Genomic DNA, 13,351 nt, shown 5'->3' on the forward strand with positions numbered 1-13,351 from the left:
ATACTATAAAGCACAGATATTTTAAGTCATGTTTTTTACAGCCGAAATAACAATCTTTACATTTTACAATTTATACCTCATAAAGTGTGTTATATGTTGTAACGGTCACTGTATTTGTGTGCAGCATCAATCTTTCTCCGAGAAGTGTGAAAAGACTGTGTGTATGCATGATTTCAACCTTTCTCCTGTAAGAGAAAACAAAACCATTAGGCACATGTCAAGCATGATGAGCATTTTAAATCAATTCAAGATAAAACCCAAAGGCAAAATATTTTGATACTGTACCAGAAAGCTCCCAAGTTTGCTATTTTATATATATTTAGGATATTTCCCACAATTAAATTGTACAAATATACAAAGGTTCTCAGAAAATAATGTTGTATTTAGGATGGGTTTTTGTATAGAATAAATCACACAACATTCTCAAAGTTAACTTCCAAAGTTAACTTTCTTACTCAGGGTAAGAATGTTCAAGATGTGCACAGGTTGGTTAAAATGTTATCACTGAAGAACACACCTTTTTTCTCATCACAAGAACTCAGGACAATCCAGCTTCATATTTCCCAATATTTATCACACAACTGGTAAAGTTGGAAGAAACCACAGTTGGTGATCTGGGCCAGCCTCCCTCAGATTGGTCAATCTGTATGTTTTAATACTAATACTTATATATATATATATATATATATATATATATATATATGTATGGATTTTTCAGTACCACCTTTCTGCTTTACATATCATTCTCTCATGAAGCCAAAATAATTCAATCCAAGAATAACACGTTGCAATGAAAAAGAAATAAAATCCTGAAAAGTTAAGAAATTCTACATAATGGCAGTACATTTCACATCTGGGATCCAAAACTACTCAAATCTTTTAAAAATGGAGAAGGAAGCAGCTCACATCAATGAACTCTCCTTGTCGCTAAGCCCCATCCTTTTAAAATTGAGTACTCCTCATACTTTGCATCATTAAATTTACCTACAACTGTAACGGATATTAAATAAAAATATTTTTTGAAATAAATAATAATCTATATTAAAGCAGCAGAAAAAAATTAAATAGGATACAGTAACATTTCTAAAAGTTTTATGCATTCAAAAACTAAGAAACTGTGTTTTCATGATTACTAGTGAAAATAACATATAAATTATATGGGTTCATTCCAGAACTTTTGAAATTAATAGATTATTTTATAATGTTCAAAGTACCATAAAAGAGAGTGGCAAAAACTTACAACAGCGTGTACTTTTATGTGCACAGAAGGTGGTTCATGAGTTAATTATGAGAAAATCTACAGGTAATTCAACCTTTTAGGGTATGATTTAGCAGACAGAAATAGAGATCCATTGGGAGGCTTAAATGTCAAGTAAAACCCATAAGTAAACATGGGACTATTATTTCAAGTGATGGCATAGAAAAAATCAAACACAGCAGAGAAGGAAGAAAGCAGGATTTTGTTAACTACTAAGGTTAGACAAAGTAGTCTATTATCACAGATCACAATGAAAAATCAATTTAATTATTCAGGCTCTATCTAACACATTATTGGTAATTTCTGAGAATCAATTACTTCTACAGCTTCATCTGTGATGCATATATATATATATGAACTGCAGCAACAGTAATTGGTTTAGTACCTATACCTTTGTTAGTAATATTGTATTGGTTTAGATTTCATAAATCTTTATGTGATTTTGCTTCAGTGTATCACAAGGCAATTTCTGTTTCCTGTTCTGTGAAAGAGGAAAGTAAGTTCTTTGTAATTTTTGTGGTTGACTGCTATTTTATAGTCATGTGTATTCACACATATGTATGTGAACAAAAAGGCACAAGCACTAGCTGTAAAACATGAAATGGAAGGGTGTTTTTACTTGCTAAAATCTACATAAAATATGCACATTTGCAGATGTTCAGAGGTCTAAAAACTAAAAAAAAAAACAACTTTGAAAGTTACACAGTGTATTCAAGGGGATTTCAATCACTCCAATTACATGAAAAATAAAGTTAATTTTTGCTACATATGTTCACTCAACAATTGAAATTGCATTGATATATCCATAATTACAAGTAGATGTTAAATTATAATTTCAGCTTCTGAAATTCTCTTTTATTTTCTTGTAACCATAGAATCACAGAATATGCTGAGTTAGGAGGGACCCACAAGGATCACCGAAACCAACAACTGGCCCCGCACAACACCATCCTCAAGAATCACACCATGTGCCTGAGAGTATTGTCCAAACATTTCTTGAACTCTGTCAAGCTTTGTGCTGTGGCCACTACTCTGGGGAGCCTGATCCAGTGCCCAGTCACCCTCTGAGTGAACAACTTTTTCCTGATATCCAACCTAAACCTCCCCTGATTCAGCTTTATGCTGTTTCCTTGAGTCCTGTCACTGGTCACCACAGAGAAGAGATCAGTGCCTGCCTCTGCTCTTCCCCTCATGAGGAAGCTGTAACTGCAGTGAGGTCTCCCCTCAGTCTCCTCAAGGCTGAACAGACCAAGGAACAGCTCCTCACACAGCTTCCCCTCAAGGCCCTTCACCATCCTCGTTTCCCTCTTTCGGACACTCTCCAATAGTTTAATGTCATGCTTAGATTGTGGCACCCAAAACTGCTCCCAGCACTCGAGGTGAGGCCATCCCAGTGCAGAGCAGAGTGGGACAATCACCTCCCTTGCCTGGCTGGCGATGCTGTGCCTGATGCACCCAGGACATAGGTTGCTACTTGATTTTCTGGAAAAATATTTTAAACAAATATACTTATCTGGATACAGCTAGACTTCTGACAAGTCCAGCCTTCATCTGGTGTATCATACTTAAACCAACTCCTATCACTGTGAATGACTTTTACTAAGTAATGTTTGAAAAGTCCTTGGAGATTCTTGAGTGGACTATCAATTTGCTTTATTAATTCCCAGAACAGTATTCGACTTGCTGGATCCCAAAGGAAAAATCCCACTTAGAAGCATATTCTCAGCTAACTGTCTCTCAATTATACAGTCATACTTTATTGATCTTACTGAGAAAAGCATTTCTAGCAATACCACACTCTGGCTGGACTCCTACCTCCGTTCCTTTCAAATGAGGCTTACATGAAGAAGTCTCTTGAGAAGCATGTGGTTAATTTTTATAATACACAGTCTCCCTCTAAAATGCCATTCTGGGCTAATCCCAGCAAGGATTTTAACACCACATGTAGAAGGGGAAAAATGAGCAACAGCAGGCTATGCAGCAGTGCATGATTGTTAGTGCTTTCTTGACACTATAATATGGAAGATCAGACTAAGTAAACCCATTTCATGACATCAGTTTTTTTTAAATGGGAATATTTCTTGCTGCCACATTTTCTCAGTGAGTATTTCTTGCTCAGAGATATGTCTTTACCACCTTCTTTAAACACCACTTGCTTGATGTATCTGCTTTCCTTCTGAAACATTCCCATGTCAATAAAATGTTCTATTTCATTTTTCCCATCCTTCTAAAACTATTTTTAGAAATGCTGCCCTGAACATTTTATTGAAATGACACTGATAATTCCAGAAGCAAATTTTAGATCACACTCATGTGTTTCCTGTTAACTTTAGCTGAACATGCAATATATATAGTTATAAGATGTATTTCTGGAAAATGCTTTTCTCTTGTTTTAACATTTGAGTTTCACCATATCATATATCTGAAAGACAACCAACATGTTGTTTCAAACATCATAGTAATAGCAAGTTAACAGGAAAAAAAATTGATCTGATTTATAAAGCAAACAGCGTACAAATTAATAATTAGAAAACCTAATACTTTGAAGTAATTTCTAAAGACTGACAAAGGATATATAGTAATAATGACAAAAAAACAGGAAGAATTGTGAACTTAAATACACCACTACAAAAAATTTTAAAATGAAACTTACTTATGACCCAAATGTTTAAGAAAATATCCAAGGACCTTCAAAGCTTGCACCCATATACTTTCACTTTTGGAAGCCAATAACTTATAAATTACTCTAAAACAGAAAAACAAATTCAAGCTCAAACATCACATATATAGATTGTATCACTAAATATCACATATATGGCTTGTAAATATGGCAAGATTATTTGTTAAGAAATAAGCAAAAACAACAATTTACACAAAATAGGATATACTGAAAGAATCAAGTGCAGCGTAAGAGTTTGATAATGAATTCTTGAGGTTGGGGACATTGTGTAGTTTGGTTCAGTTCAATGTTTTATAACAGAAAGTAATATCCTATCCTATATTTCTCTCTTGGAACAGCCAAATAAAAGACAGCCTAAGCAGTGGAAGCTTAGGACAAGAGAAGCAGTCTGGATCATGTTAGCTCATATCCTGGAGTACCTGGATGCTAGTGAAAATCTCTTTTAACTACACCCTCTGTTTTTAAATCCTGTATTAAAAAAAAGTGCCTCAAATGTTAACTAATATAATTCTTAAATATTTAACTAATATAATAGGTTTAAGTACAAATTGTGCAGTCTTTCAAGAAAGGAAACCAGCCCTGATCTGAAGTCACCAAGACAGAAAACATTACACTTGCCCTGCACTGTTCCGTAACAAATGTTGAAATTGTATTTTAGTTTCCCCTTTAGAATTAGCTTGGCTTCAAGCTTTTAGTCATTCTTTCCAGTCTTTCCCCACTAAAGAGTGCTTTTTCAGCCAATATCTTCCTCTTTTGAAATTACTTTTGCTATTACTAAATGAACCCTGGGGTTTTTGTCCTCTGACATTTACAGCAAAAGAACCCCTAATTTCATGTAAGGCTTTGGGGATGTTTTTAAACTTTTGGGTGTTCTTTAAGCTCTTAAAAGTTGTTATTTGGTGTATTCTCCCCACTTCTACAACACAGACTTTCAAGCAAAGACTGCACCTTCAAACACTTTTAATATCAGTACCACAAATGTTATAAAAAGATGGCTCCAATCTTCAGATCAGACTAACCCTTCTTTGAAAAATGAGAGGAACAGAATTCTGTTTGAATACAAACTATAGGCAGAAAGCAAAGTCCTAACCATGAGTCTTCCCTTCAATACGCATTGTCATTCAAGCAGTTTTAAGTACATATCTTTGTACAAAGATCTTCGCATTTAGGCAAAATGGAGCTGAATCTAGCAATTAGTAGATGGTGTGGGTCTTTTTCCCTTTTACAAGCCCCTTGCATTTTCAAAAGTATTTTCACAACAGCGCAAAATAAAATTCATAGTAAATATTAAATTATTAACATTAAAATTATTAGTCCCTGAAAAAAAGATATTACTAAATTAGGCATAAACCCCCCCAAAAATAACACACTACTTCTTTGGGAAGTATCAGTTATTAATTTTACAGCCAAAGAGATAAACACATTAATTCTACTTTTTTCAGACAGAATTTGAGAGGCTAGGGCATGATTTCTTGTTTTCCTCTTCTTCTCCCCAGAGAATGTTAAACATACAAAGAAAGAATATTTAAAATTATTATGAGAAAGATACATGGCTATCTGATGCATCCTGTTAATTCCACATTCTAGTTGAGATTGAGAAGCAAATAAACCGTGCAGTTTCTCTGAAATATCATAATGATAATCTTAAATGGAAATTCTTTTTTTCTTCCAACATATTGAAATCACTCATTTTGTCAAAATATAAAACCTAAGTTAATGAAATTGAAATTTAAAAGATCAGCAAGTATGATACTTATGTGAAAAAGAAGCAAACTGTAGAGTGATGATACCAGAACTACTTCTAAGGTATTTTCTCACTTCACTGTCTTACCGTATCCCATTTCTCTGATCAAAGGCAGGAATCATGGATGCTGGATGCTCGGACATCAGTGCCACTAGCAGCTGCAGCACATCATGAATGTTTTCATCCTGTATGACAAGCACCAATGTTATTCTACAAACTAACCTCAACAACAAGCTTCCCACAGAGTTGGTACAATTAGTTACAATGAAAGGCAGGTAATTACAGAAATGTACCTCATGCATTGTTAATAAGTAATTTAATATGCTCTGCAGTTCATCTTCTTTCACTCCTCGATCCTAAGGAATAAGAAAAAGGGCTATTATTCGGAGAAAATACATTCCTCAGATTTGGATAAGCAAACCTTGGACCTAGTAAAATAATTCTACAGTTTTTTTATTTGAACCTAAAAGACTAAATTTTCTCTATTATTCTGCCACTTTTCTTTAGCAGATTGACAGTCAAAAAGAGTATGAGGTCAGAGCCTTTCAGTGTGGGCCCTGAGAAACTATAAACTATTACTGTTACTCCTCCAGTTTGTGTGAGAGAACAGAAAATACTGGTTTTCAGTCTAGTCTCAAATGGCAGATTACCCCTCAAAGAGTAGCAATCAGCTGCAACAGAGAACGTTCTACCAGAGAGAACATTTCTACCAGTGGTAGAACCAAGAAGAAGGAGAAAGCAATTATTAACTTGACAACTTCAATTACCTTTTTCATTTGACCATTTTTTTAAAAAATTGAAAACATGACAATTAATTTCATTGTAAATTTCATAAAACATATTTTATATATCAAATATAAATATATTGAAGATTTAATAAAATATACATGGCAGTGTTTGGTGAGGTTAATAAGACATTTTGTATGGATTTACTACTTCTCAGTTAATTAGAAGTATGTGCATGAACATTAAATTAACCAGAAAAAGACACAATACTGGACAGGTATTAACGAATTTCTACTATGAAAGATACTCTTACAAGTATATAACAGATGTGAATGCTTTTACTCTGAAACAGACCACTTTACCTTCAATATAAGTTGTTTCAAGAACAGAAGCATAAACGCCCTTAATGATATGATTTCTTTCTGGGAGGGCCGAGGACCATCTGGAAGAAACAAAATATAGAACTTTTAAATATAAACTAATTCCTTTAATGACTGCAACTTCTTAAGGAAAATCACAGTTCCTACAACAGATTTAGTACTCTACTCTTATATAAAAGTTCATATTTGCAAATGATATCATTTTTAACCTTTCAGAATCATATTTTTCAACACAATATATTTAAGATGTTTTACTTGGAAAAAAAAAAGAAATCCATATTATATTTTACTTAATTTTTTTTTAAAGAAAAAGGAAGATGAAAAAGAGTAATAAGGCGATAATAATAGACAGAAATATGTGACAGACAACTTGGACTTACTAAATCAGTACGTTAAATACCATCTGAATCAAAACCAAGAGAGAAAGGATTTATTAAATACTAGTGGTAGCCATTACCTGTAGCAGAAACTAAAGCCATTTAACAAAAAATAAATTACTATCTAAAGATAGTAGTTTAAGCCAGGAAAAAAAATGCAATCCATAATGCTTTAAACAACTGTGCTTGATGAAGTATATTATGAAAACAAATATCTAAAAACGTCAGACACTGAACAACTGTAGCAATTTGCAACTATTCCTATTGACTTTTCCATTCTCCTTTTTCATAAATATTGAAGTTGAACTGGAAATTCTTTTGTTAAGTTCCTTTTCTTCAGAAAATGCATAGCACAGATAGTTTTAAATTTTGTACAGTAAAAATAAATGCAACTTAGATTATTTTTCCATCATCCATTTAATCTTACACTTGTAAGCACAGATCAAAGTTTAAAAACAGTCTACGTCCCATTATTATTTCTAATCCAAATGAATGCAACTTTTTAATGAAGACTTTCTAATTGCCTTTGGTGACCCCTTTTGAAGTGAAGTCACTGCTGTACACACAGTAATTCAAGTTTGTAACAAGGGAAAACCTTAAGGGAAGGTATATTTGTTTCACTAGGAGGAACAAAAATAATGGTTAATACACCCAAGTTTTCTTCTGTTTAGGAGTGGAAAGAGGAGAACTGTGTACTCTTCAGAAAAAAAGCAAATAAATTTCAAGGTCTCCACTCACTGTTTGCAGGAGCACTATGGGTATTGTATTGTACCAAAAAAGTCAATCACATAAATACAGAGGTTTTCCCACTGTAAAAACAGAAATCAGTTGATTTTTTTTAAAACTAGATGCAATTATATTAAACATTGTATGAATTTTTAGCAATGGTGTGCTTGTTATCAACAAGCCATTTTTTATCTACTAGATATACAAATATTATATTTTTATACAATTTATCTATTTTTCCACTAATTTAATGCAGATTCAATTTCCCTGACTGCATCACAGAAATTTCTTTGTACACCCTGTTCCCTCCTACGCCTTATTGGGAATCAATATCAGACAATATCTGAAAACTGGACCTAAAAAAGAAAAACTGACATTTTGTCTTTTCTGAAAGACTGTCATTATGGAAACAGAAATCAGACAATGGGGAGGTCTGCAAAAATTTTCTGTAACAGAAATTGAAAGGACATGACAAAAATAAGAGACCCCAATTTAACTGGGAACCTCTTCAAAGACACATGAGTTTTATACTAGTTCTTCATTTGCCTGCTCATTTCCCTGAAGATGTGTGACAACCTTGAAAAGGGTTCTTCAACATGCAAAGGAGACCAAAGGAGCTGTTGCTTGCAGGCTATATGCCAAGCAGGTAAAGTGTAATTTTCCCTTCTCTAGTACTATTTATTCCTTGCATTTTAGTTGGGTCAGGAAGCTTTGCTGCTCTAGAATCAGAAAACTGGGACAGCTGCTACCCAAAAGACTTCATTAGTTTCAAAAATTAGTTTCAAAATGGGAAAGAAAAAATAAGACAGGCTGGAGGAGCTGGAGGCTATGTAACCACCAGACAGCGACAAAGAATGTAAGGACTACAGCAATATGATGTAATGATCATCTGACACAGACTGAATAAAATTAATCAAATAGGAAGTTCAAAAGCTACCTAAAGCAGCTTTTCCACTATAATTTTTCTATCATCACAGTTTTTTACTTCATTACTTAATAAATGACTTTATTCCTAGTTGAACATTTATTTTTAAAAAACAGAGTTTTAAGCAAACAATGGTGTGATTTATCCTATAATTTTAAAAAGTATACATTAGCCACACATATACCAAGGCAAAGAAAGACAAGTAGAGCTTGTTTTCAACTCAAACATTGCTAAGTAGCTTTTTTACTGTCTATTAATCTTTGTGCCCATCATTCCATATAGACAATTCAGTGCCACCATCACTCAGACACTGATAGTCAGCACCGCTAAAGACTTAAACAAATCTCAAATTAGATCAACTATGAAGATAATCCTTTCAAGATCTGGCACAGCAACCATAAATCCCTAATACAAAATAATAACATCCTTTATAATTGGCAAAGAGAAAGGATGCCTTTCTTATCCCACATGAGGATGAGTCATTAAAGCATTTCCTGCTTTTAGATTTCTTTATGTATGTATTTTTCACAGAGCCCATCATTTGCGTCAGATTTTTTTAAAATATACACTCATAATAAGAGTTAACCTGCTTTACCCAGACAAAAATAAATGAAAAAAAAATGTTATAATTTTATCCAATTCATCCCTGCAGCATAGAGAAATTATAGGGGCATAAACCAGGAGTAAATAAGAGGAAATAAGTAAACATGTTCACAGAATTAAGTATAATCAGTACAGCTGGGGAGAAAAAAAACCAAAACAAACCAAACTAAAAAAAAACCAAAAAAACCCCAAAAACAACCAAACAAAAAAAAACCAAAACAAAACCACCAAAAAACCCAAGAAACAAGAAAAAGCCAAAAAGCCCCAAACTGGGAGCTCTGAATAACAATAATAATGGTTCCTAATTCTGCCTTTGGAAATAAAATTATGTTATCAGTTCTACCAATAACCAAATGTGACATTCTTCCATCTGTTTTGATTTTTTTTTAGTATGTAAAAAGTAGGATTTTTCTACTTCTTAAATCAATAAAACATGATAGCAGAATCTGATCTCCACACATGCATGAATAACATCACACAATACGTGGATCACATAGGAGCTGATTTTCTCTCTGCTGTAAATCTAACAAGTTCTGAGTTCCACTCTAACCCAGCTCTTGAAATAACTCTGTGTAACTTTTACTACCTACAAAGAGAAAAACTACAATTACTTCTCCTCATAATAATTTTTGTAATACCCACTTCCACAGCTCACGTACAAAAATATTGGATGTGAAAAACATTCTTGAAATCTATTTAGCATGACATAACTTGTACTTTAAACACCATGCATTCTCAATAAGGATACATGGTGTTACTCATAAAGGTAGCACTCATTGAGAGTTAGAGTGTGAAGAACACAGGAAACAACAGTAGAGAGATAAATGCTTGGCCACTCAGTTCAGGAATGAACTAAACCACACAGGTAAGTTGGGAACTTAACTGCACAAGTCTGTCATACAACACAGGCTCCCCAGGGAGCTCCACAGCACCGAGCCTGTCTGACCTCAAGAGTTGTGACAATACTGTCAGGCACACTGTGTTACTCTTGGGGTGTCCTGTGGAGGGCCAGCAGTTGGACTTGATGATCCTGATGGGTCCCCTCCAACTCAACATAAAATCAAATAATTACAGAAAGAAGATAGATGTTTTAAATAACTTTCATTCCATTGCCCACTTTGTTGTGCGTTTAGATACTGCAATAGCTGGGTGATCCTACCCCTATTTTGTATGATTTAACAAAATATTAAAGGTGTCCATGTGGCAAATCAAGTAACAGCTATAACCATAGTCTCAGTGTGAAAAATAAATGATAAAATTTAGATTCTTTTATTTGGAAATTAGTTTGACTTTTTAGGCTCTTTATAAAACAATTTGAAATAAACAACATCAGAAGAAAAGTGTAACTCATGATTTTAAACAGACAACTTGTCTCCACCATGCAGATTTACATGTAAAATGTAAAAGCTACTAAGAATAATTACGGACCAATTTGATACTTTTAAACTCTGAAACAGTATTTCCAGTACCTCAGAAGGAAATGGAAATACAAATATCAATTCAGTATTCTGAATCTAAGAAGAAATGCCAGTGTGAAACAAGAATCCAATAATGAAAGATACAAAACCAAATTAAAATAACTATCTGAAACATTTAAAAATTTTATTAAAATTCGTTTCAAAAAAACCTCATTTATACCCCCATTTTATAAGCTGATTACTAGAAGCAGCAAAAGAAAAACTTTCACTTTTAAAAGAAAAAAGCATTTGCCAGATGGTAAACTTCAATATTAAGCTCCTTTGGCTTTAAAGTAAGTGCTACTAAACTGTCAGTGCAGAAAACTCACACACTTTGTGCTTTATTAAGGCAGGTGAAGGCAATAAAACCCTGAAGCAGAGTAACTGTCTGCAAGTAATAGTAAATCAAACTAATTATTAACTAATATTAAAAATTGTTTCAGTATCTCCACATCAAAGATGACATGCCTAGAAGACAAGAAAACATCACACTACTGAAATGTCTGCATGAATAAGCTTACTTCCTAATATGACAGCAAATTATTTGAAGGCACTTCAGCACATGCAGTCAAATTTTAGATATTGGCATGATTTCTAGTATTCTCCACATCTGACAAGTCTCATGTCAAGTCAGCCTAGAATTTCAGGTGCAATTTACTAACATGATGACATTTTTCTGTTTCATACATTAAATTAACGTTTATAGAAAATGGTTCCTATTCTTACATTTGGAGATTTCAAATGATGCTTAAAATGCAACAACTTTACATTTCACATAACTTTTTTTCACTACAACTTTCTTTAACAAAATTTTTTATACCTTATTCTACATTTCAACAAATTATAAACTTTCTGGCAGTAGTGGCTGCAGGCAGGCTAACAAAAATTAGCACGAAGACAAAATCCTGGAAGAGTTCCGTATTTTGAACTATTGGGATTGGTGGAGTTATGAGATGCTGAAAACAGAGGTGAGAACAGAAAAGCCTTAAGCATAACAACTACAGATACTTCTAAGACTGCATTCTATGACTATAAGCTGTCTGAATCAACCAGACCTGCACTTAATGTTAAAAACCATCTGGTAAAGAAAAGTGATGTATTATCTAGTGATGTGATTCAACATTTTAAAATATTTTCACAAATTTTATCAATTGGTAGCAACTAATGTGGATGTCAAAAAAAAATCTTTTATGAAATGAAGTTAATATGAAATTAAATTTAGCAACACATCACCTCAGCAATTACTATATTTTTCACAGTCATTTGCTTGCAAATCATCACAGTTATTACAGCTCTATTAGTCAGAAGCAGAAGTTATCTGTGAAATATAAGCAAAAAAAGTCCCAGTGCTGATTTGCATGGAGAAAACTCCATAGCTGTGCTGGGTTTGCTAAGTCATTGATCCTCCTCTCTGACAGGCTGATGTTCTTCAACCCAACACAAGAAAAGCCTCTCTAACAGATAGAACAGAAACTACTTCTTTGTAGTTGTATCAATTACACAGGGCTTTCTGCAGGAAAGAAGGTAGAGGATAAGGAACAACAAAGTTGTTGTTCTCACATAGTCAAGTTTATATATCAATCTAACTAAATACAAAATGAGAAAATTCACATACAGTGGATCACAACATGTTTTTTGATAATATGCACATCTTCAGTTTATAAAACACCTTCCCAACTATTGTACAAAGGCCTTAGAAATTTTGATTTTTGTTGTCAAACTGCTGTACCAGGCACCCACTAATTTACACTGCCTGACTATCTTTCAGGGACTGACCTGGTTGCTTTCCAGATAAAAAAAAGAATCTCATCTGAAACTGACACAAATGAGAGGAGACTGTACTATACTCTGAATGAAAGAAAGGTTAGGGATGCAAACCAGCCATATCTATGCTTAATTTAGAGTTAACTGATTCACTTCTCATTCCTAATTTTGTATCTTTGTGTACCTCATGCCTTCTGTTAAGATTTTGATGAATACATTATATATTTTTTTAAGCTATGCAACTGGCATTAAACATACAAATACTCAAAAATTTCAGCTAACTGTGAAGAGACAGATCTGGGCAAGATAAAAACAATCCATGCTTCCTACAGAAAGAAATGTCACTGACTCCAGAAAAGAGCAAACCAAGCCAGAGGGAAGCGGTCTATAATATGAAATACATTTTCAAAGAGTTGTTAGGTAGGTAGTGTCATGACACAGAACCACAGGAATCTTTTTAATTTAAACCAATATACTAGAAAAAAAAAAAAAAAAATCAGCCATAACAAATAGACTGTATTATCCAACTTCTACTCTCAAGCTAGTTGAGGAATTTTTCAAGTCTCTACCTAGCTGTAAATATGGCTGACACCTGAAAACTTCACCTCACAACATCTGGGTATGCAACAGTCAGAAACACAATGTAAATAAACTGATCGTCTAAGTTTTAAATACTCCAATTCCTCACTGATCTCAGGCACAGGTAATTTG

At 33.6% G+C, this 13,351-nt stretch overlaps 1 protein-coding gene across 15 annotated transcripts in view; it reads right to left on the reverse strand.

The window, feature by feature from the left end:
* Nucleotides 1-13,351, reverse strand: part of NBEA (neurobeachin) — a 457,966-nt gene that overhangs the window by 321,377 nt on the left and 123,238 nt on the right. For all 15 annotated transcript variants that reach the window (XM_041719826.2, XM_041719812.2, XM_041719807.2 and 12 more), the window contains exons 14-18: nt 6,771-6,850; nt 5,976-6,038; nt 5,770-5,867; nt 3,912-4,004; nt 77-185 (exon numbers count right to left, since the gene is read on the reverse strand). In XM_041719826.2, coding sequence (XP_041575760.2) covers nt 77-185; nt 3,912-4,004; nt 5,770-5,867; nt 5,976-6,038; nt 6,771-6,850 — 443 coding nt within the window. The remainder of the gene's footprint in view (nt 1-76; nt 186-3,911; nt 4,005-5,769; nt 5,868-5,975; nt 6,039-6,770; nt 6,851-13,351) is intronic.

This window comes from Taeniopygia guttata, chromosome 1 (genome assembly GCF_048771995.1).
Source record: "Taeniopygia guttata chromosome 1, bTaeGut7.mat, whole genome shotgun sequence".
NCBI lineage: Eukaryota > Metazoa > Chordata > Aves > Passeriformes > Estrildidae > Taeniopygia > Taeniopygia guttata.